Genomic DNA, 26,654 nt, shown 5'->3' on the forward strand with positions numbered 1-26,654 from the left:
AGGACCACTGTACATCAATTCTTTCTTATTTAATAATAGCATCATATAGGTTCTCATACTGAAATTGTCAGAAATGATCTGCAAAATATTATTTATTTATCTTCAATGATATTCAAAAGTACTGGAAACTTTTTATTTTTTTTTTGGAAAATTGATTTGTTTCAGTATGTTTCATAAAACTTGTTCAACATCATGTCCCTTGGTAACACATGTCCCATACCAGAAAGGTCTGCAAACATTTCAGTAAAATTTCAATATAATTATATTTAAGTTAAGGTGAAATAATATTCAACTTAACACTTCCAATAACCCAGCTGGGCAAACTTGCCATCTATGAATTCTGTTTGGAGCTAGCAAACTTTTGAGTGCCATCATGATAGAATGTCATTAGCATCAAACTAAAGTTTATAATTTACCAAATTCATTCATAGAATTAGTCAGATTTTGCTATAAGTGTATTAAATATTTAAAGTTGTAATACTTCACTGGATCATATTAGCATACAAATCACCTTGATGGTACAACATATATACACTAATGCTTTTTTTTTTTTGTTTATTTGTTATTTAAACATCTATAAGACACCTTACAGTGAAGTTTCACCACTTCAACCTGTTTTTATGTTCTCATATTGTCTCAGCACTTGTCTCTCATTGGTCTTTTTTAACTGTGATTAAGAAGGAAGCCTTTATTAATTTAATGATATGGAATGGCAGTGCATTACCTCATATTTCTAGAATCTATCAGCAACATGAGCAAAGGAGTTAAACACACAATTTTTTTTCTTTAAAGATAAATCTCTAATAATTATATATATACATATATTACCTTTTAATAAACTTTAAGTTCTTTTATTAATCTTGATCTCTTTATAAGTTGAGAGAGGGTATCATCCCTAGGCCAGTATTCTACACATTTCACTGAAAATGAAAACCTGCAGAATAAAGTTCACTTTTCTTTTTTCTTTTTTTTCATGTCTAACTGAAGAACTCTGGCAAACTATTCTCAGGTATTTATTATGGCTTTATTCGTTAACAAAATTAAGAAAAAAATTCCAGTTTTAATACATTCACTGCCTGAACGCAAACTCGCATCCAAACAAATTGCAATTTTTGTGCCTAAATGAACAACGGAGCGATATCAGCACACTGACTGAACTACTGCATTCTGACTAGGAAATTTGCTTAGTGCCAGTCCCACTGTCTATAGAGCACTATAAAAGTTGTATACTTGATTCACAGTTTCATATATCCTTTCCTTACGTTGAAGTTATTTTATCTAGTTTAGTATATAATCTTGGTTTATGTTGAAGTTATTTTATCTAGTTTAGCATTTTCCACAAGAAGAAAAGGTAAAATTTTTTGAAGGTTATGCTTTCTGAATTTTTTTAATTCTTTAGTTGGCAAAAAACAAAACATCACACATAACACTTTGTAAAAAGTAAAATGTTTTGTAAAACAAAACATAACACTTTGTAAAAAGTGTTTTCCTATAAAATTTCACCCCAGAGGGTTGCTATAATGTATCTACAGCCTGGAACATCAGGGGTGAATTGGCACACTGGAACAGGGATAGACAGTATGTTGAAGCTGATGACATTAAATCTGCTTTTTATAATATGTCATCTGATACTGAAATAGAATTCTATTCAAGTGATGCACATTCTACATCTCATTCAAATGCATCTGTTGATGTTAGAACATTATAAACAACAGATGCCAGCATTACTTAGCATGATGACTCTTCACAGATGAAATCCATTTAATAAAAAGCAATACCTACTTGTTCAAGTGCCCCAAGACATGCAGGAAATGACCCTCACAAATATAAAAGGCAAGTGAAAGTACAGTTTTACTATTTTCTGCAAAAAGAGAGAGAAAAACGGGGGTTTTGCAAAAAGACAGAGAAACTTTACTGTGATAGTAAGATAAGATACAGAATGGGCCAAATCAAGTCAAAATGAACAGATTCTCCATCACAATCTGGGTTGGCAGATATGCAATCTATCTTAGAATCTGGTAAAATTCTAAGATAGATTGCTGGGTGGCTGCAGGGCAGAAGGCAGAGGGTTGTGATTAATGGATATTCTTCACATGATGTAACATCAGGAGTGGGGTCCCTCAAGGATTGGTTCTTGGCCCACTGTTCTTTTTCAATTTCATAAATGACATTGATGAAGGGATAGAAGGCATGATGTCAAAATTTGCAGATGATGTAAAGATTGGCACAGTCAATGATCAGTGCTAGGCAATACTCCTTAAGGATGACTTGAACAGGCTTCAAAGATGGTCAGAGAAGTGGTGGCTATGTTTTAATGCCGCTAAATGCAAAGTCCTACACTTGGGGAATAGCAACCCACAAATAAATTATACATTTGGTGGGGTTGAAATAAAAACTGTGGAGGAGGATAGGGATCTGGGAGTTACAGTACAGGCAGATATGAAGTTTTCTGAACAATGTAAACAGGCAGCGAGGAAAGCCCATGGCATCCTATCAATGATTTATCAAATGCTATCCTGTAGAGATAGGGAGGTCATAATCCCATTGTATTAAGTAATTGTAAGACCACATTTGGAATACACTGTTCAAGTATGGAGACTTCATCTGAAAAATGACATTGAGCTTCTTGAAAGGGTTCAAAGACAGACAACTCGAATGGTGAGATTGGCAGAAGAACGACCATATGAGGAAAGAATGATTATGTGGGTTACAGAGCTTGACCATTAGGCACTTCAGATGTGACCTGATTGAGGTTTATAAGGAACTCCATAAACTTTTTATAAGGCACTCCATTGAGGTTTAGTAAAATGAATGAAGATGGAATTCTTACTAGGCAAATTGAAGTTGTCATGCCATACAAGCGGATTACCATAGCGATTCGTAGAGGATGCCCACAGGGGTCGGTCCTGGGACCCTTGCTGTGGAATATCATTTTTGATGAGTTTCTCCATATGAATCTTGGGGATGTGCAGTCCTAAGCATTTGCTGACGACCTCATTTTGACTATAGCCACAGACAACAGAGCTGAATTGGAAGCCCAGGCAAATTAAGCACTTGCAACCCTGCAAAACTGGGTGGAGGAAAATTTCCTCAAAATCTCATTGATCTTACTCAGAGGATCCTGAATATAAGGAGGCCACCACAGATAAAAATCAACAGAGTTACTATCAAACTCACCACCCAACTGAAGTACCTTGGTGTCATTCTTGATAGCAACCTCTCTTTCCATCCGCACCTCAAGCACATCAGAGCAAAAATCAGAAATTACTCTGCTCTAGTCACCCATGTTACGTGATGGGACTGGGACCTGAACAAGTGTATACTTGCCTTGTACTATAAAACAACATTTATACCAGCAATATCCTATGCAGCTGCAATTTGGTACCATAAAATAACAATGGCAGTCAACAGAAGAACCTTGTATTCAATACAGCAAACAATCTTACTCGCTGTGATTCGTGGCTGTAGCACTTAGTATACTGGCACTCCAGGTCCTGGCAGTGGCCCTCCTCTTGGACTTGGAGATTGTATGGTGTGGTCTTTTATATTACTTGTCAAAAGGAATCTCAGTCACATCCCTAGAATTCATCATTGAACCAGCAAATGATAAGAGAAGAGAAAAAAATCCAACTTACAGCTCACCTATGAAAAGAATGACAAAATAGATGGACCACCACCACTAAGGGTGAGGTCACCCGAAGATTCTCACCCTATGTAGACAAAGTTTTCCCAAAATTACCACAATGGTTCCAACCAGGACTGAACACAACCTTTCTCTTTATGGGGCATGGTGCCTTCAACGAAAAACTTGCAACCCTTAGTATTCTGGAAGACTTTCTCTGTGCTTGCAGTGAGCCCAAGAGTTGGCGAAACGTTATTCATGAGTGCCAGCTATATGATGACCTGCATGGTTTTTTAATCACCAGAGTTAGATTTATTCCCCAGGACCAGGAACACCACCTTCTGGATACAGACAAAGAGTATAAGGCCCTTACTAGATAGTGCAGGCCCTCTTTGCAAGAAGAAGGGCACAAATTGCAGCAAGAAATGGACCGAGAAGAAACTGTACACTCCTATTTTGGAAAAGGCTAGAATAGAACTCTACACTAAATACAAACCCCAAGTAATGGACCCTAACTGGAACTGCCTCAGGCAGCACAAGACAATAAGTAGAATGGAACCCAGCAAAATGCAGTCACTGTACCCTGGTTTCCAAACTCGGACTGGACTCAAACCTGATGCCATCTAGGTATGGAAAGAGTTTTCAGACCACCCTGGCAGACCACTTGCTGGTGATTCCTGACCACATCTTAATGGACGTATGGCGATCTATCCATGCGGTAGCATGGACTCTTTCTCTCCCTCTCCAACTTTTGCCTGATGGCGATATCTCCATTGAATCAGAGGGATGCCTTCCCTTTCATCTACATACTTCTGCCTTTCTCCTCCCTTCTTCAGTCTTCAACCCCCTACTCTATCTGAACATGTGCATTTTTTTTTTAATACATAGGTCCTTGCCGCTGAAATCATCGGAAATTAAGCGGCAGGATCTGCCAGAGTACCATTGCAATCCCTCTACTACCTGCCTGGCCGACCGGGCTAGCCAGGTGGGTAAAGCACCTGCCTGGCAACCCAAAGGTCGCGGGTTCGAATCCCACCTCGGGCTTGGATCAAAGTACTGCAAAAACACCTTGGGAGATGCATTATGGCCACAGAAGCCGATGCGCCAACAACTACCAAAAAAAAAAACTGCCTGCCTGCCTCCACGTGGTTAAGGATGGGCAATGGGGGGGATCCCCTCGGGGGCCCAACAGCTAAATGGTCAGAGGAACAACATAACATGACACTACACAACACTAACATGCATTTTACACTTTTTAAAACCTCTAGCAGTACTGTGACACACAAAATACACAATGTGGAGATGGGGGAAACCCCTGGAGCCACTAGAGCTTTATCTGTCTTTTGGTTTTAAACTTCACTACCTTTATATTAACAGGTCACAGCTCCCTAAAGGCAAAATTAACCTTCTTAGGGCTGACTTATGACCCAAACTGCACCTGTGGCAAGAGTGAAGAATGGGCGTCTCGTACCCCCTCTTTCACTTTAACCCTCACTTCCTGTCTCCCCACTACTATCTTCTACTTTCACTTTTTTTTTTTTTACTGGATTCTCCCTGTCTGTAGCCTTGGCTACCACAGGGTTTACACCTCCAGAGCTTCATACTCCCTACTGCCTGGCCCACCTCCTCTTGGTGTTGGACAGTAAACTAGAGGTTTCTGTGTGAAAACAAAAGCCCCTAAACTAAGAGGCCGGATGAACAACACAATCCCACAGTTTTGTATTCATCATATTGCCTGATGCAGAGTTGGGGGAACCCCTGGAGCCACATTACAGATAACACTATACACTAGATTCTAAACAATTCCAGAACTAGGGGTCATAAATTCAAATTACAGAGCTTGAGGTTTAGATTAGATTGCAGAAAATTTTCTTTTATAGCCAGCAAATTGTTGATAGCTGGAACAAGTTGCCGTTGCATGTAGTTGAAGCTGACAGTTTGAGTAAATTCAAGGGTCAACTGGATACTTACCTGTGTAAAGAGGGAAGCATATAATTTGTGTTTTCTTATCTATTTGATTGATTTTTTTTTTTTTTGCCAGTGGCTTCCTTGCACTATACAGTGAATACTATTACTATTTTAGCATGTGAAACCCAGGCTTTGTGCAAAGGTGCACTGTCATTGAGAAGCAAAACCTGATAACCCAACTTTCCTCTCTTTTTTCCCAAACTGCAGCTTTTAGCTTTGGTATAATGATAGCATAATATTCCCATTATTGTTGTTTTAGTTGCAAGATAATTAATTAACAACAACTATTTTGTGTCTCAGAAACTTGAGGTCAACCCTTTTCCAACTGATAGTTGGTTCAAAACTTTTTCAGAATTTGAGATCCATAGTGCTTCCATTGCATGCTTTCAAATTTCAATTCAGAATCATAAAAACTTAGCCAAGTTTCATCTCAAATCATTAAATAGGATAAAAAATCTATCTCGATTACTAAAAATTGATTTTAAATTCTCTTCTAATAACTCCACCCTTTGATGTTTGTTAAGAATGAAAAGGATTCTGGAAGCCTATCTTATACAAACTTTGGACATTCCCAAATTCTCGTGTATTATTGTTAAAATGCTTCAGTGGGAAATGCTAAGTACTTTTTTAAGGTCACACAGGTTGTGTTAGGGTAGTTAAGAATAAGAATAGGTGCATGTATACTTGCGTGTACAACACCAATGCTAGGAGTTTGGTAAATAAATTTGATGAATTTGAGGTATTGTTAACAACATCAAAAGGCAGATATTTTTGGAATATCAGAGACGTGGTGTCACACAGATATAAGTACTGCAGAACTGGAATTTGGGGAGTACAATGTGTACAGAAAGGATAGACAGGATAGGAAGGGAGGAGGGGTTATGCTATTAGTTAAGAAACACATAAAATCCAAGGAAGTGAAGCCAGTCGACATCGCTGGACAGTGCAGTGTCAAGTCAGTTTCATGTGACATAAGCACTGGGAAAGAAAAAATGAAAGTGAGTGTAATGTTATAGGCCTAATGAATCTGATGAGTATAATGAGCAGTTGTGCACAGAAACAGAGTGGGCCAGTAAATTAGAGTCTCTTATAATGGGGAATTTTAATTTCCTGGATATTGACTGGAATTTGTGGGTTGGTCACTCACACACTAGCAAGGCTTTTGTGGATATATTGGATGATTGTTATCTACAGCAGCATGTTTGGGAGGCAACTAGAGGAAGTAATACTCTTGATCTGATTATCAGTAGTGATTCTTCATGCATCAAGAATCTGCAGATAAAAGAATCACTAGGTGGCAATGATCAAGTGTGCTGAAGTGGGATTTACTCAAAGAGGTAACTACCATCAAGGGTAAAGGGAAGGGTTTTTGCTTTCATAAAGGTGACTACTGTGGTCTGAAACAGTATTTAAATTCCATACGGTGGAACCAACTGACGATGTTACCAACAGCAAATTCAAAATGGGAAGCATTCAAAGAACTAATCTTGGAAGCTACTAGGCTTTACATACCAACTAAGAAATATTGTTCAAAGTTTAGGCCTAAATGGATGTCACACGAACTAATGAGACATATGGCAGAGAAGAAAAATGCATAGGATACATATAAATTAATGGGTGACATGGAAGCCTATGATAGATATAAGCTTATATGTAACCAAGTCACAAAGGAGATTAGGGGCAAAGGCAGATTATCAGAAATCCTTGGCAAAGGATGCAAAGAAAAACAGAAAAGAGTTCTTTACCTATGTAAACTCTAGAAGGAAAGGTATGAATCAGATTGGTCCACTGGATATTGATGGTTCAACAGTTGAGGATCCTGCTCAGGTGGCTAACAAACAAAATAAGTATTTTGCATCTACAATCACACATGAGGAGTTATTCAGGAAGAGGAATGCCAGAGGTGAAGTAAATCCTGGCAGTGAGCTAGATGATTTTGTAATAACTGAGAGGAAAGTGAAGGAGAAATTGTTGAGGATAAACATAAAAAAGCACCCGAGGTGGATGGGATCTATCTAGTTATATTAAAGGAGGCGGCAACGGAAGTAAGCAAACCCTTAGCCATAATTATGATAGCTTTTTTTGGACTCAGGGGAGGTACCCATAGACTGGAGATGTGCAAATGTGACCCCAATTCACAAAGGAGGATCAAAGGCTGACACAAGTAATTATAGACCTGTTAGTTTAACTTCTGTTCCAGGAAAATTAATGGAGGCACTGGTTAAAGAAGCACTGCAGGATCATCTAGACAAGACTTCAGTTATAGCTCGGACACAGCATGGTTTTGTTAAGGGAAAGTCTTGCCTGACCAATTTGATTGGATACTATGATGCAGTCACAAAAGAACTGGATGCAGGGAATAACTTTGATATTATATATTTGGATCTTAGAAAGGCCTTTGATACTGTTGCACATGGAAGACTGCTGCACAAATTGGAGCAGTGTGGCATTGGAGGCAAATTGCTGCTATGGATAAAGGGATGGTTGAAGGGTAGAAGACAGAGTGGTAATCAATGGACACTGCTCATCGTGGACTAATGTTATTAGTGGAGTCCCTCAAAGTTCAGTGTTGGGTCCATTATTGTTTTCTGTATTTATAAATGATACTGATAATGGTATATCAAGCTTAATGTCCAAGTTTGCAGACGATACAAAGGTTGGCAGGGTTGTTAAGGACAGTACTGATGCTATGCTGCTGCAACAGGATCTGGAAAGGTTGAGCAGATGGGCTGAGAGGTGGCAAATGAAGTTTAACATTCAAATTTGTAAAATACTACATATGGGAAACAGTAACCCCAGAGCAACGAATCAACTCTGTGGTATTACACCGACAGTGGTAGAGAATGAAAAGGACCTGGGGGTAATTGTGCAGGCAGATATGAAGTTCTCTGAGCAGTGCAGACGAGCAGCAAGAGTAGCTCATGGTGTCTTGTCAATGATATACAGGAATTTTTCTAGCAGGGATAAGGAGGTGATTATTCCCTTGTATAAGGCAATGGTCAGGCCACACCTTGAGTACTGTATACAGGTCTGGAGGCCTCATTCAAGAAGGATGTAGAGCTGCTGGAATGAGTACAGAGAAGGGCAACAAGATTAGTGAATGGAACAAAGGGTTGCTCTTATGAAGAAAGGCTTAAGTTTTGCAAATTACAGTGTCTGGAGACTAGGCAATGGTGAGGTGATCTGATAGAGATGTATAAAGCTCTGAATGGTTTGAGCATGCTCAATGCCGATGGGATTCTTCCTCTTGCTCAGAATAATCACCTGAGAGGGCATAAATTCAAATTGAGGAAAGACAGATGTAGGATAGATGTGCAGAAATTTGTCTTTAGCCAGCGGGTAGTTGGTTGGTGGAACAGATTTCCATCCCTTGTTGTGGAAGTTGATAGCCTAAATAAATTTAAGGCTCAGCTGAACAGGTATTTCGAACAAACGGAGGGGTGAAATGGGAGTGGTTTTTTTTTTTTTTTTTTTTTTTTATTTGGCTGATGCTGCATAAGCTTGCTTTCTTGCATCATATGCTTCTACTAATGCTAATTCTTCTGTTTTCTAAGATTTTCAATTCATTTTTCCTAGAATTGATTGCTTCAGATGGTCAACCAGACTCCCATCCTCTTTTGAACTCTGACAACCATCTAACAATAGTAGCATAACTGGGGAGTACTTCCCCAGAACATGCTAGTCATTCTTTCATAGAATTCTTTAGCATTCCTGCCCTCTTCTTTGGTCAAAAAGTTGATTATTGAATGATGCTCATTTTGTGGAGTATTCATACATACTAATATAAAAAAGATTAAATTTCAGAAACTGCATTTTAAGAAACTGACACAAGATTTTTTCATCTTATTTTATAAACATTAAGCTATCAAAGTAACTTATTCTATAATTTATTAATACATTTTATATACCCTGTTCTTATACTACCTTATACTACTCTTAAGTGCTATTTGGCAATGATAGATGTTATGATATGCTTACAGATATAGCAACTCTGCCACAATACTATGGTACAATATAGCACAGTATATCCTAAAGCATTTCAATTTCATTCCTGATTGCAGTAGATAATAATAATGATCTTTTGCAAAAGCCTTTGTATATGTTTTGTAAGTAACAAAACAGACAAGAAACTGATATATATCCTCATTTCCATGGAACCAAGGAGATCTACATTACTAATGATTTACCTAGGTATTTCTATCTCTAAATAAATGTCATTTGGACCTTGCTTGATGGCATCCAACTCTCTGAAAATTATAGCTGATCTTCATGACCCATTCCACTATGAACTAATGTCTTTGATGTCTTTCCCTTTATATTAACATCTCAGGAAATAATTGTCCTGAAATGAGTAGTCATCTCAGAACAAAACCATCCAATGAGCAGTCAGACACAACGGTGTCTGACTGCCCATTGGATGGGGAATCTAAATAATACTGATAGACAGGGCCATCTTTACATTACCAGATCCCCCACAATCCCAGTACATAATGCAGCCCTCCTTTTGGGGACACTAGCTATTTCCATTGTCAGTATCCCTCTAAAAGTGTAGGACCTCAGGAAAATACAATGTGTGCCCATGCATAGAGCCAGTCCTATTAACAGAGAACAGGTATCTTTATACACAAGCACGCATGCATGCACACACACACACATTTAAATGATGAAATACACATTATAACAGATTACAGTTATTATTAGCATTAGCAGAGGCATATGATGCAAGAAAGCAGCTTATGCAGCATCAGCCAAAGAAATAAAAAAAAAAAAAAAAAAAAAGAACCACTCACATTTCACCCCTCCATTCGTTCGAATCCAGCTGAGCCTTTAATTTATTTAGGCTATCAACTTCCACAACAAGGGATGGAAGTCTGTTCCACCAACCAACTACCCGCTGGCTAAAGGCAAATTTCTGCACATCTATCCTACATCTGTCTTTCCTCAATTTGAATTTATGCCCTCTCATGTGATTATTCTGAGCAAAAGGAAGAATCCCATCGGCATTGAGCATGCTCAAACCATTCAAGGCTTTATACACCTCTATCAGATCACCTCACCGGTGCCTAGTCTCCAGACACTGTAATTTGCAAAACTTTAGCCTTTCTTCGTAAGAGCAACCCTTTGTTCCATTCACTAATCTTGTTTCCCTTCTCTGTACTCGTTCCAGAAGCTCTACATCCTTTTTGAAATGAGGCCTCCAGACCTGTATACAGTACTCAAGGTGTGGCCTGAACATTGCCTTATACAAGGGAATAATCACCTCCTTATCCCTGCTAGAAAAATTCCTGTATATCATTGACAAGACACCATGAGCTACTCTTGCAGCCCATCTGCACTGCTCAGAGAACTTCATATCTGCTTGCACAATTATCCCCAGGTCCTTTTCATTCTCTACCACTGTCAGTGTAGTACCACAGAGTTGATACGTTGCTTTGGGGTTACTGTTTCCCCATATGTACTACTTTACATTTGTCAATGTTAAACTTCATTTCCCACCTCTCAGCCCATCTGCTCAACCTTTCCAGATCCTGTTGCAGCAGTATAGCATCAGTAGTGTCCTTAACAACCCTGCCAACCTTTGTATCGTCTGCAAACTTGGATATTAAGCTTGATATACCATTATCAGTATCATTTATAAATACAGAAAACAATAATGGACCCAACACTGAACCCTGAGGGACTCCACTAATAACATTAGTCCACAATGAGCAGTGTCAATTGATTACTACTCTCTGCCTTCTCCCCCTCAACCATCCCTTTATCCATAGCAGCAATTTGCCTCCAATGCCACACTGCTCCAATTTGTGCAGCAGTCTTCCATGTGCAACAGTATCAAAGGCCTTTCTAAGATTAAAATATATAATATCAAAGTTATTCCCTGCATCCAGTTCTTTTGTGACTGCATCATAGTATCCAATCAAATTGGTCAGGCAAGACTTTCCCTTAATAAAACCATCCTGTATCCGAGCTATAACTGATGTCTTGTCTAGATGATCCTGTAGTGCTTCTTTAATCAGTGCCTCCATTAATTTTCCTGGAACAGAAGTTAAAATCACAGGTCCATAATTACTTGTGTCAGCCTTTGATCCTCCTTTGTGAATTGGGATCACATTTGCACATCTCCAGTCTATGGGTACCTCCCCTGTGTACCTCCCATTATTGCTGAGATCAGCAATCTCCAAGGAAAATGTATATTACCTAACAAGCAGGCATCAAAAAAAATATTCTTAAGTATGAATTTTATTTGCTGATTTTAAAATGTGGCTGCATTAAAAAAGAAAAATTTAAACAACAATGAATCTTACAGTAGTATAGGATATCACTGTTCTAAAACAAATTCACTGAAAAATAAAACACAATTTTAAGATTGAATAAATTTGGTTTCCCACATTCACACTCAAAAGGTATAAAAATTATTCTGTATAATTATAAACTTGACTGTATTCTACAATATACATTTTCTTAAAATATATCTCACAGTATGATTAAAATAAATATTCTCATAATATACACAAAACATATTACATCTTTATTAGGATAGCTCCATTCCATTAGTAATATAGTTCCTCGATCTACAGCTACAGAACAGGTCAGGGAAAATGAACCATTTAAAACTGGATGCATAAATTCTGATACATTAATTTGTGGCTGAGGTATATGCAGCGTATCAGCTGAAAAAGTTAAAATTACAGTTTAAATTTAGCTTTAAACTATTATTCAGAAACTTAAAAAAAATGAAAACAGTGAACCAGTGAATAAAACAATAAATAAATATGAAAAAGATATCATTTATGAAATACTATAATATAAGGTAGACAGAAAATAAAGATATAAACATTTAAAAAATTTATCACTAGAAAAGCAAACAGGTGAACATATCTGGTTTTCATCAACATGGTCAGAAAAATCAGATTTTTCCTTTACAACCAGATAATGGTTCAATAAATTTCATCATGAGCACTTTCAACTGCGTTTCTCTTTCAATTGCATTTTAGCCTTTTCGGTGCAACCTTAGCAAATTGTTGGTGACTTAATTGTCAAGAAATGGGAAATATATTTGTGCAAAAAGGATAGGTGGAATAGGACCAGGGTATGTTTGCCAGGGGCAAAAGTTGATGATGTTGTAGAGCAGGTATCATCTTTTAAAGGCATTGTACACGGCACTAATGACATTAAGTGTAGGAGATCTGAAGATTTATTAAACCAATACATGTCAATGCTGAAAAAAAGTCGTGAGTTAAGGGTTAAATTTGAAAGTGTCTGCAATTCTGCCCAGACAGGATAGGAGGGAATATATAATGAGAGCCTTGTCAATCAATTCGGTCCCAGAGAGATTGTGCAGGGCTCGTGGGGTAGAATTTTTCTCAGCGTGGTCTGTGCTTGTTAACAGGAGAGATTGCTTCTACAGAGATGGGATACACTTAAATAGAAAAGGTGCAAGAATATTTGCTGATGCTATCGAGGCAATGTTAGGTGGGTCGGAAAACTGCTAGCTTGGGGGGGGGGATTCACAGACTAATAGGTTAACAGTAGCCGCTGACAGAGGTGGAAATGATTCTTGCACTGCTTTTATTGAAATGAGCAGCAACCCAGTGAGCCAGTTGCTGGGGATTTCAGAAACTGCTGGGGGTCATGAAACAAGTAAATACATGGGCTATGTTACAGTAACTAAGTTTAAGAACACATGCATGTATACTTGCATATACACCAATGCTAGGAGTATAGTAAACAAATTTGATGAATTTGAAGTGCTGGTTAAGACATCCAAGGCAGATATTATTGGGATATCAGAGCTTGGTGCCGTTCAGGTATAAGGGATGCAGAACTGGAATTTGGGGAGTACAATGTGTACAGAAAGGATAGGATTGGAGGAGGGGTTATGCAGTTAAGAAAAACAAAATCTAAGGAAGTGCATCCAGTTGACATAGATTTACAATGCAATGTTGAGTCAGTTTGGGGTGAAATAAGCACTGGGAAAGCAAAATTGAAGGTAGGAGTTTGTTATAGGACTAATGACTCTGATGAGTACAATGAACAATTATACAGAGAAATAGAGTGGGCCAGTAAATCAGACTGTCTTATAATGGGGGGATTTTAACTTCCCAGATATAGACTAGAATTTGTGAGTTGGTCACTCGCACACTAGCAAGGCTTTTGTGGATTTATTGGATGATTGTTTTCTATAGCAGCATGTTAGAGAGGCATCAAGAGGGAGTAACACCCTTGATCTGATTACCAGCAGTGATTATTCATGCATTAAAAATTTACAGATAAAGGAACCACTAGGTAGCAGTAATCACAGTGTACTGATGTGGGATTTACTTAAAGATCTAACTACCATCAGGGGTAAAGGGAAGGGTTTTTGCTTTCATAAAGGCAACTACAGTGGTCTCAGAGATTTTTTAGGTTCTATACAGTGGGACCAACTGATGATGTTACCAACAGCAAATTCTAAATGGGAAGCATTCAAGGAAATAATCTTGGAAGCTACTAGGCTTTTTGTTCTAACTAAGAAATACTGCTTTAGGTTCAGGCCCAAATGCATGTCAGATGAACTAATGAGACTTGTGGCAGAGAAGAAAAATGCATGGGATACACATAAATTGTCAGGCAACACAGAAGCCTATGGTATATACAAGCTAGTCTGTAATCAAATCACAAAGGAGGTTAGGCAAGCGAAGGCAGATTATGAAAAATCTTTAGCAAAGGATGCAATGAAAAACAGCAAAGACTTCTTTACTTATATAAACTCTTAAAGGAAGGGGGATGAATCAGATTGGTCGACTTGATATCAATGGTTTGACTGTAGATGGTCATTCTCAGATAGCTGCTGAACTAAATGAGTATTTTGCATCTACATTCACACGAGGAGTTATTCAAGGAGAAGAGAGCCAGATGTTTATCAGACTCTGATGGGGAGTTGAATGATTTTGTAATAACTGAGAGCAAAGTGGAGGAGAAATTTTTAAAGTTAATAAAGAAAGGCACCTGGGTGGATGAGATCTATCCAGTTATATTAAAGGAGGCAACAAAGGAAGTAAGCAAACCCATAGCCATAATTATGAGAGCATCCTTGGACTTGGGGGAAGTCTCCACGAGATGTGCAAATGTATCTCCAATTCACAAAGGGGATCAAAAGGTGACACAAGTAATTACAGACCTGTTAGTTTAACTTCTGTTCGAGGGAAAATAATGGAGTCACTGGTTAAAGAAGCATTGCAGGATATTTAGACAAAAGTTTGTTAAGGAGAAGTCTTGTCTGACCAATTTGATTGGATACTATGATGTGGTCACAAAGGAACTGGATGCAAAAAATAATTTTGACATCATATACTTGGATTTCAGGAAAGCTTTTGATACTGTTGCACATTGAAGACTGATTACAAATTGAAGCAGTATGGCATAAAGGGCAAGTTGCTACAATGGATAAAAGGATGGTTGAGTGGGAGAAGACAGAGTGGTGGTCAATGGGTACTGTTCTACAGGGACTAATGTTATTAGTGGTGTCCTTCAGGGTTCGGTGTTGGGCCCATTGTTGTTTTGTATATTTATCAATGATATTGATGAAGGTATATCAAGCTTAATATCAAAGTTTGCAGATGATAAAAATGTTGGCAGGGATATTATTAACAGTAACGACAGCATGCTACTGCAACAGGATCTGGAAAAGTTGGGTAGATGGGCTGAGAAGTGGCAACTGAAGTTTAACATTGACAAATGCAAAGTACTGCATATGGGTAGCAGTAAACCCAGAGAAATGTACCAACTATGTGATGTTACACTCAGGGTAGTGGAGAATGAAAGAGACCTTTGGATAATTGTGCAGTCTGATATGACGTTTTCTGAGCAGTGCAGACAGGCTGGCAAAGTAGGCCTGGGGTCTTGTCAATGATATACAGGAATTTTGCGAGCAGGGATAAGGAGGTGATTATCTCTTTGGTCAGGCGACACCTTGAGTACTGCATACAGGTCTTGAAGCCTCATTTTAGGGAGGATGTAGAGTCGCTAGAACAAGCAGAGAGAAGAGCAACAAGACTGGTGAAGGGAATAAAGGGGTGCTCTTATGAAGAAAGGCTTAAGTTCTGAAAATTGCAGCTTCTGGAGACTAGGCACCTGCGAGGCAATCTGATTGAGGTGTATAAGGCCTTGAATGGATTGACCAGGCTTAATGTTGATGGGATTCTTCCTCTTGTTCAGATTACAAACCTGAGGGGGCATAGATTCAAACTGAGGAAAGACAGTTGTAGAATAGATGTGTGGAAGTTTGTCTTTAGCCAGCGTGTAGTTGATTGTTGGAACAAACTTCCATCTGTTGTTGTGGAAGTTGATAGCTTAAATAAATTCAAGGCAGAACTACACAAATATTTGGAATTAAATGGATTAAATACACTTAAATAGAAAGGGTGCAAGAATATTTGCTGATGCTATCGAGGCAGTGTTAGGTGGGTCGGAAAACTGCTAGCTTGGGGGGAAACAAAGACTAATGGATCAACAGTAGCCACTGGCAGAGGTGAAAGAGATTCTTGCACTGCTTCTATTGGAATGAGCAGAAGCCTGAAAAACAAGATGCAGGATATTTCAGAGACTGCTGGAAGTCATTGCAGTACAAGTAAACACATGGGTTGTGTTAGGGTAGCTAAGAATAGAAACAGGTGCATGTATACTTGCGTGTACACTAATGCTAGGAGTTTAGTAAATAAATTTGATGAATTTGGGGTATTACTCAAAACATCAAAGGCAGATATAGTTGGGATATCAGAGACGTGGTGTCACACAGATATAAGGAATGCAGAACTGGAATTTGGGGAGTACAACGTCTACAGAAAGGATAGACAGGATAGGAAGGGAGGAGGGGTTATGCTATTAGTTAAAAAACACATAAAATCCAAGGAAGTGAAGCCAGTTGACATCGCTGGACAGTGCAGTGTTGAGTCAGTTTGGTGTGACATAAGCATAGGTAAATCAAAATTGAGAGTAGGAGTGTGCTATAGGCCTAATGACTCTGATGAGTATAATAAGATACTGTACAGGGAAATAGAATGGGCCAGTAAATCAGAGAGTCTTATAATCGGGGATTTTAATTTCCCAGATATTGACTGGAATTTGTGGGTTGGTCACTCACACACTAGCAAGGCTTTTGTGGATTTATTGGATGATTGTTTTCTACACCAGCATGTTCGGGAGGCAACTAGAGGGAGTAATACTCTTGATCTGATTATCAGTAGTGATTCTTCATGCATTAGGAATCTGCAGATAAATGAACCACTGGGTGGCAGTGATCACAGTGTGCTGAAGTGGGATTTACTCAAGGAGGTAACTACCATCAGAGGTAAAGGGAAGGGTTTTTGCTTTCGTAAAGGCGACTATGATGGTCTGAGACAGTATTTAAATTCTATACAGTGAGACCAACTGATGATGTTACCAACAGCAAATTCAAAATGGGAAGCATTCAAGGAACTAATCTTGGAAGCTACCAGGCTTTACATACCAACCAAGAAATATTGTTCAAGGTTCAGGCCTAAATGGTTGTCAGATGAACTAATGAGACATATGGCAGAGAAGAAAAATGCATGGGATACATACAAATTAATGGGTGACGTGGAAGCCTATGATAGATATAAGTTGGTCTGTAACCAAGTCACAAAGGAGATTAGGCAGGCAAAGGCAGATTATGAGAAATCCTTGGCAAAGGATGCAAAGAAAAACAGAAAAGAGTTCTTTACCTATTTAAACTCAAGAAGGAAAGGGATGAATCAGATTGGTCCACTGGATGTTGATGGTTCAACAGTTGAGGATCCAGCTCAGGTGGCTAACAATCTAAACGAGTATTTTGCATCTACATTCACACATGAGGAGTTATTCAGGAAGGGGAATGTCGTAGGTGAAGTAAACATTGGCAGTGAGCTAGATGATTTTCTAATAACTGAGAGGAAAGTGGAGGAGAAATTGTTGAGGATAAACATAAAAAAGGCACCCGGGGTGGATGGGATCTATCCAGTTATATTAAAGGAGGCAGCAAAGGAAGTAAGCAAACCCCTAGCCATAATTATGAGAGCTTCATTGGACTCAGGGGAGGTACCCATGGACTGGAGATGTGCAAATGTAACCCCAATTCACAAAGGAGGATCAAAGGCTGACACAAGTAATTATAGACCTGTTAGTTTAACTTCGGTTCCAGGAAAATTAATGGAGGCACTGGTTAAAGAAGCACTGCAGGATCATCTGGACAAGAATTCAGTTATAGCTCAGACACAGCATGGGTTTGTTAAGGGCAGGTCTTGTCTGACCAATTTGATTGGATACTATGATGTAGTCACAAAAGAACTGGATGCAGGGAATAACTTTGATATTATATATTTGGATCTTAGAAAGGCTTTTGATACTGTTGCGCATGGAAGACTGCTGCACAAATTGGAGAAGTGTTGGATTCGAGGCAAATTGCTGCTATGGATAAAGGGATGGTTGAGTGGCAGAAGACAGAGAGTGGTAATCAATGGACACTGCTCAACGTGGACTAATGTTATTAGTGGAGTTCCTCAGGGTTCAGTGTTGGGTCCATTGTTGTTTTCTGTATTTATAAATGACATTGATGATGGTGTATCAGGCTTAATGTCCAAGTTTGCAGACGATACAAAGGTTGGCAGGGTTGTTAAGGACACTACTGATACTATGCTGCTGCAACAGGATCTGGAAAGGTTGAGCAGATGGGCTGAGAGGTGGCAAATGAAGTTTAACATTGACAAATGTAAAGTACTACATATGGGAAACAGTAACCCCAGATCAACGTATCAACTCTGTGGTACTACGCTGACAGTGGTAGAGAATGAAAAGGACCTGGGGGTAATTGTGCAGGCAGATATGAAGTTCTCTGAGCAGTGCAGACGAGCTGCAAGAGTAGCTCATGGTGTCTTGTCAATGATATACAGGAATTTTTCTAGCAGGGACAGGGATGTGATTATTCCCTTGTATAAGGCATTGGTCAGGCCACACCTTGAGTACTGTATACAGGTCTGGAGGCCTCATTTCAAGAAGGATGTAGAGCTGCTGGAACGAGTACAGAGAAGGGCAACAAGATTAGTGAATGGAACAAAGGGTTGCTCTTACGAAGAAAGGCTTAAGTTTTGCAAATTACAGAGCCTGGAGACTAGGCATCGCCGAGGTGATCTGATAGAGGTGTACAAGGCTTTGAATGGCTTGAGCATGCTCAATGCCGATGGGATTCTTCCTCTTGCTCAGAATAATCACCTGAGAGGGCATAAATTCAAATTGAGGAAGGACGGATGTCGGATAGATGTGCGGAAATTCGCCTTTAGCCAGCGGGCAGTTGGTTTGTAGAATAGACTTCCATCGCTTGTTGTTGAAGTTGATAGCCTAAACAAATTTAAGGCTCAGCTGGACAGGTATTTCGAACGAATTGAGGGGTGAAATGGGAGTAGTGGTTGTTTTTTTTTTTTTTTTTTTGGCTGATGCTGAATAAGCTTGCTTTCTTGCATCATATGCCTCTACTAATGCTAATGCTAATGCTAATGGATCACTGAAATGGGTTTTTTTTTTTTTTTTTTTTGACTGATACTGTATAAGCTTGTTTCCTGCATCCTGTGCCTCTACTAATGCTAATGCTAACAATGATGCAATACTTTAATAATATCTCATAACCAACTTTTATCTATATACCATATTGTTGATGAATATATTATATCCAATAAAAGTCAATATTTCTGATGAATGAGGAGATTTAGTAATTTTAATTCAAATCTATCTACTTCCCAGGAAATGTTCAGCAGCAAGACGAGAATGAGAGCATAAAGTTAATAATGTTTAACTCACTGACTTAATTTTATCTAATTAATTGCAATATTTGTTAGTTAATGGAAGAGTTGTTTAGGCTAAAAAAAATTATAGTATCCAATAAAACAAGGGTCAGACAAGACTGTTCCTTAACAAACCCATGCATGTATGAATTATAAATTGAGTCTTGTCTAGATGATCCTGCAATTCTTTAACTTGAACTATTATTGACTTGAACTATTATTTTCCCCAGAACAGAAGTTACATTAACATGTCTCTAATTACCTGTGTCATTTTTTGATCCCCCTTTGTGAATTGAGGATGTATTTGCATATCTCCAGTCTCTGGGGACCTCCACTGGGTCCAAGGATGCTGTCATAATTATGACTAAAGGTTTGCTTACTTATTTTGCTGCCTCCCTTAATATAATTGGATAGATCCCGTCCACCCAAGGTGCCTTTCTTATGTTTAACTTCAACAATTTTTTTCTCTGTTTTTCTCTCAGTTATTACAAAGTAATTTAGCTCGCTGTTAGGGTTTGATAAGCTTCTGGCCTCCACTCCTCTACAAAATTTCTCATGTCTGAATGTAGCTGAAAAATACTCATTCAGTTTGTCAGCTACCTGAGCAGGTTCATCGACCGGCAAACCGTTGATATCGAGTCGACCAATCTGATTTATCCCTCTCCTTCTAGAGCTTACATAAGTGAAGAAGTCTTTGCATCCTTTGCCAAAGATTTCTCATAATCTGCCTTCACTTGCCTAACCTCCTTTGTGACTTGATTACAGACCAGCTTATATCTACCATAGGCTTCTGTGTCACCTGATAATTTATATGCATCCCATGCATTTTTCTTCTCTGCCACAAGTCTCATTAATTCATCTGATATCCACTTAGACCTAAACCTTCAACAGTATTTTTTAGTTGATATGAAAAGCCTAGTTAGCTTCCAAGATTAATTCCTTGAATGCTTCCCATTTAGAATTTGCTGTTGGTAACATCAGCTGGTCCCAATTTACAGAATTTAAAAACTCTGAGACCACTGTAGTTACCTTTATGAAAGCAAAAGCCCTTCCCTTTACCCCTGATGTTAGTTAAATCTTTGATTAAATCTCACATCAGTATACTGTGATCACTGCCACCAAGTGGTTCCTTTATCTGCAGATTCTTAATGCATGAATAATCACTGCTGATAATCAGATCAAGAGTATTACTCCCTCTGGTTGCCTCTCAAACATGCTGCTGTAGAAAACAATCAACCAATAAGTCCACAAAGTCTTGCTAGTGTGTGAATGATGGACCCACAAGTTCCAACCATGGGGTCCATTGAGATGAAATTAAAATGAACCATTAAAATATTTTTAAAGTGTATTTTAATGATTAAAATACATGCACAGTAATGTAATCATAAATTGATTTCTAGTGTTTTTCAATGTTGCAATTTTACAAATTTTTTCCCATGTTTTATCAATACCACACCAAATTATACCATCAGTTCCCCTGCTTCTTCAGGCCTCTTCACAGTGGCAGACCTCACATTCTGGTAGTTTTGTCACTTGAATCGCTCAGTGCTCAGAGCATGGGTATGGATCACCTGCATTCCCCTTTAATCCCTTACCCTTATCAGAAGGGTAAGCTTCACTGGAACTGGAGAAAAGAAGAGAAAAGTGCATAGATTGGGGAGTGAGGTAGAATTATAGAGCAGTTACATTTGGTAATTTGATGTTTATAGTCCTTGTATGGTGAATCAGATGAATGTCTCATTTTTCATTCAGCATATCCTGCCAGCATGTTCAGTCAAAAGCGAGAAAAATTACTTGCATGTTTAGAAATTTTCCTGGGTTTAGTATTCTTTATAAAATATGAATATAGAATGCTAAAATCCTCCATTTTAAGACATTCTGATTTACTGGCCCACTTTATTTCTCTGTACAGTTGTTCATTGTACTCATCACAGTCATTAGGCCTATAACAAACTCCTACCTTAATTTTTTCTCATATTTGGGAGAAAAGTTCAAGAGGGAAAATTGCTTAATCCAAAAATAAGTAAGGTAGATTTTTAGTTACCTTTAAACTGTAACATCTTGTATAAATAGCACACCATTAAATTCCAAATCATTATGGGTAATTCATTTTTATAGTAAAAAACAGTATTTGATTGTGTAGATAAAACGTTTGTAGGATATTATTTTGAACAAAGAAAGTAATCTAACTATTTATTATCATAACAGTCATATGTGAGTAGCCCTAGGTGTCAGTAATTAGGGCTATCCATATAAAACTGGCTTATTTATACACTTATATAATTTACATAAGAAGGTATTCCTAATTATAATTAGGAATACTTTCTGATAATTATTGTTACTGATAATTTCAAGAGTTACTGATTATTATCAGTAACTTTTGAAAAGGTATAACAGAATCCAGAAAACTTTTAATAAATTGGTATAGGAATTAGCAAAATGATCCAAGGAAGTAAAGTTTATATAGTATCAGCTGATAAAATAAAATTTTACCAACTTTATTTGCTCATTCCTTCTAATAATTTGACCAATCACTCTTAAAATTTATTTAAACTAGCCACTTACAAAATGCTAAGTGGAAGTTTATTCCAATAATCAATTTAACATTCATTTAATGTTTGTGTAATCATTTAAGAATCATTTAAATGTTCCTTTACCCTGAAAGGTTCCAGTAAAATAAATATTAAGAAAACAAATGATAAAACCTTTTTTAGGATCAAACATGACTTTCTCATTAGTAGGAATAAATTTTGGTGTTTTCCCTCAGTTAATTTCCAAAGTGCTACATTTGCATGTGATGATGCAAATGTAAAAAATCTCTCCACCTGAAAGCAAATTTCACACATCTATTCAGCAACTATTCTTTTTCAATTTAAATTTATAAATTGAAAAGATGCACAAATTCCCCTCATGAGTATGTGTATCATCTCAGAAGGAGTAAAGATTATATCAGCATTTACTTTTACTTAACCCTTTTAAAGCCTTAAACATTTCAATTCTGTCACCATGCAGATGTCCAGGTTCCAGATAATGCAATTTACAGAACACCAGTCTTTCTTGGTAAGAATAACCTTTTATGCTTCCAACTAAATTTGTTGCTCTTCTCTGCATCCTACCCAACAGATCTATGTCCTTACTAAAACAAGGTTTCCAAACCTGTATGCAATACTAATAATATAGTAATAGTATTCACCATATAGTGCAAGGAAACCACAGGGCTTTTGCTGCACTGACAATAAAAACCCCAGTAGATAAGAAAATACAAATTATACACTTCCCTCCTTGCACAGGTAACTATCCAGTTGACCTCTGAATTTACTATAATCTAATCTAAATCTCAAACCCTGTAATTTGAATTTATGGTCCATAGTTCAACATAACAGTGAGACCATTCATTTTACTAATCCCTCTCAGAGCCTTATAAACCTCAATCAGGTCACCTCTCAGGTGCCTGGTTGCCAAGCTCTGCAGCCCACATAATCAGAATCTTTCCTCATGTGGTCATCCTTCTGTCAATCTCACCATTCGAGTTGCTGTCTTTGGACCCTTTCAAGAAGCTTGGTGTCTTTTTTTCAGATGAGATCTCTATACTTGAACAGAGTATTCCAAATGTGGCCTTACAATTGCTTTATACAGTGGAATTATGACCTCCCTATCTCTACAGGATAGTGTTTGATAAATCATTGATAGGACACCATGGGCTTTCCTTGCTGCCTGTTTACACTGTTTAGAAAACTTCATATCTGCCTGCATTGTAACTCCCAGATCCCTATCCTCCTCCACAGTTTTTATTTCAACCCCACCAAATGTATAATTTATTTGTGGGTTGCTATTCCCCAAGTGTAGGACCTTGCATTTAGCGGCAATAAAACGTAGCCACCACTTCTCTGACCATTTTTGAAGCCTGTTCAAGTCATCCTTAAAGAGCACTGCCTGGCACTGATCATTAACAACTATGCCAATCTTTGCATCATCTGCAAATTTTGGCATCACACCTTCTATTCCTTTGTCGATGTCATTTATGAAATTTATGAAATAAGAAACGACAGTGGTCCGAGGGACCCCACTCCTTACATTACACCAATGTGAAGAATATCCTTTAATCAACCTTCTGCCCTGCAGCTACCCAGCCATCCATTTTGGAATCTTAGCAGTAATTTCAACTAGTTCAAGCTTATACAATAACCTGTCATGAGGAACAGAGTCAAATTGCTATGAGGCTTTATGAGAGCTTGAAAACCAGGATGGATGCCCTCGAAGGATTTAAATTGGGGGAGGACTATCAAGCTTCCAGCTGCCCACATCAAAACCACAACTTGCACCTGATCACACTTGATCATCAAGCAATACAGCAGCAATCCCCAAGGCAGAATGGGCTGATCCCACAGGAGCTAGTTGTCAGTGACCCTATTTTCAGGGAAATGTGAAATATATTGTGCAAGAAGGATAGGTGGAATAGGACCAGGGTATGCCTGCCAGGGGCAAAAGTTGATGACATTGTAGAGCATATATCACCTTTTAACGGCACAAAAGTGATATAGTTGTACACACTGGCACTAATGACATTAACAGTGAGAGATCTGTGGACTTACTTAACAAGTACAGATCAATGTTTTAAAAAAATCACAAGCCGGGTTAAATTTGAAAGTGTCTGCAATTCTGCCCAGACACGATAAGAGGGAGCACATGATGAGAGCCTTGTCAATCAATCCGGCCCTGGAGAGACTGTGCAAGGCTCATGGAGAAGAATTTTTCTCAGAGTAATCTGTGCTTGTTAACAGGGGAGACTGCTTCAACAGGGACTGGATACACTTATATAGAAAGGATGCAAAAATATTTGGTGATGCTATGAGGCAGTGTTAGGTGGTTTGGGAAACTGCTAGCTTGAGAAGATACACAGACTAATAAATTAACAATGTGACAACTGATAAATTAATAAATTAACAATGTGGCTGCAGGCGGAGGTGAAAGTGATTCTTGCACTACTTCTATTGGAATGAGCAGCAACCTGGGGAGCAAGGTGCTAGGGATTTCTAGAACTGCTAGAAGTCATAGAACAAGTAAATACATGGGCTGTGTTCGGGTAACTAAGAGTAAGAACAGGTGCATGTATACTTGCATGTACAGCAATGCTAGGAGTACAGTAAATATATTTGATGAATTTGAAGTGCTGGTCAAGACATCCAAGGCAGATATTGTTGGAATATCAGAGACAAGGTGGTACACAGATATAAGGAATTAAGAATTTGAATTTGAGAAGTATAATGTGTATGAAAGGACAAATGTCAAATGTGTTGGTGTTGCAGACCACAGGGTTCCCCCATTTGCCGCTTAAGTGCACTTATGATGAGGCTTTTGTCATATGTGTTCATGTGTGGTGTAATGTAGGATGTGTAATAGTTGTGATGTGTATCTGTTGGTGTGTTGTATGACCAGCGTCTGGCATCTTAGCAGGCATGGAGCATCCAACATCTGGTCAGCTGCTCCCTGCCTCCCATCCTCTGCCATGTGAGGGTGTACTAGGTTGTACATATCTTGTACTGGATCCCCCAGAGACTGGCTCTGTGAAGGATGTTGTTGTTATTTGGTTTTTAGGAACAATAGCAACTAAGGCCACATTGCTCCAGGGATATGCGGTGGTCGTTCCCTGACCTTTCCGCATCCTCTATATTTGGTGGTCACGGGCTCGAACCCTGGTCTAATCAAGAAACGTGTGCTATGCACTGCTGTTCCTGCCCACCTGGCTACGGAGGCACTGCTGTGAAGGAAAGGAGGAGGAATATTGGGAGAAGTATGGATGTAGAGGTGGTGGAGCAAAAATTAGTAGTAAAGATGGGGGCATAAGTAGTGTCCTTAACAACCCTGCCAACCTTTGTATTGTCTGCAAACTTGGACATTAAGCTTGATATCATTTATAAATACAGAAAACAATAATGGAACCAACACTGAACCCTGAGGGACTCCACTAATAACATTAGTCCACGATGAGCAGTGTCCATTAATTACCACTCTCTGTCTTCTCCCCCTCAACCATCCCTTTATCCATAGCAGCAATTTGCCTACAATGCCACACTGCTCCAATTTGTGCAGCAGTCTTCCATGTGCAACAGTATCAAAAACCTTTCTAAGATCCAAATATATAATATCAAAGTTATTCCCTGCATCCAGTTCTTTTGTGACTGCATCACAGTATCCAATCAACTTGGTCAGGCAAGACTTTCCCTTAACAAAACAATGCTGTGTCCGAGCTATAACTGAAGTCTTGTCTAGATGATCCTGCAGTGCTTCTTTAACCAGTGCCTCCATTAATTTTCCTGGAACAGAAGTTAAACTCACAGGTCTATAATTACTTGTGTCAGCCTTTGATCCTCCTTTGTGAATTGGGGTCACATTTGCACATCTCCAATCTATGGGTACCTCCCCTGAGTCCAAAAAAAGCTATCATAATTATGGCTAAGGGTTTACTTACTTCCGTTGCTGCCTCCTTTAATATAACTAGATAGATCCCATCCACCCCAGGTGCTTTTTTATGTTTATCCTCAACAATTTCTCCTTCACTTTCCTCTCAGTTATTACAAAATCATTTGGCTCACTGCCGGGGTTTACTTCACCTCTGGCATTCCCCTTCCTGAGTAACTCCTCATGTGTGAATGTAGATGCAAAATACTCGTTTTGTTTGTTAGCCACCTGAGCAGGATTCTCAACTGTTGAACCATCAATATCCAGTGGCCCAATCTGATTCATCCCTTTCCTTCTAGAGTTTACATAGGTAAAGAACTCTTTTCTGTTTTTCTTTGCATCCTTTGCCAAGGATTTCTCATAATCTGCCTTTGCCTGCCTAATCTCCTTTGTGACTTGGTTACATACCAGCTTATATCTATCATAGGCTTCCATGTCACCCATTAATTTATATGTATGCCATGCATTTTTCTTCTCTGCCATATGTCTCATTAGTTAATCTGACATCCATTTAGGCCTAAACATTGAACAATATTTCTTAGTTGGTATGTAAAGCCTAGTAGCTTCCAAGATTAGTTCTTTGAATGCTTCCCATTTTCAATTTGCTGTTGGTAACATCATCAGTTGGTCCCACTGTATAGAATTTAAATACTGTCTCAGAACATCACAGTTGCCTTTACGAAAGCAAAAACGCTTCCCTTTACCCCTGATGGTAGTTACCTCTTTGAGTAAATCCCACTTCAGCACACTGTGATCACTGCCACCTAGTGGTTCCTTTATCTGCAGATTCTTAA

General features: G+C 38.5%; 1 protein-coding gene across 2 annotated transcripts in view; it reads right to left on the reverse strand.

Moving 5' to 3' along the window:
- The window catches only part of LOC150078070 (vascular endothelial growth factor receptor 1-like), a 341,587-nt gene that overhangs the window by 200,459 nt on the left and 114,474 nt on the right, over positions 1-26,654 (reverse strand). The window contains exon 5 of one of the 2 annotated variants that reach the window (XM_090385266.1): positions 12,116-12,261. In XM_090385266.1, coding sequence (XP_090241392.1) covers positions 12,116-12,261 — 146 coding nt within the window. Of the gene's footprint in view, positions 1-12,101; positions 12,262-26,654 lie in introns of those variants that run through there. The other variant, XM_090385267.1, reaches the window with a different exon arrangement.

Source organism: Mastigoproctus giganteus, chromosome 11 (genome assembly GCF_048544385.1).
Source record: "Mastigoproctus giganteus isolate SK-2022 chromosome 11, ASM4854438v1, whole genome shotgun sequence".
In the NCBI taxonomy this organism is placed as follows: Eukaryota; Metazoa; Arthropoda; class Arachnida; order Uropygi; family Thelyphonidae; genus Mastigoproctus; species Mastigoproctus giganteus.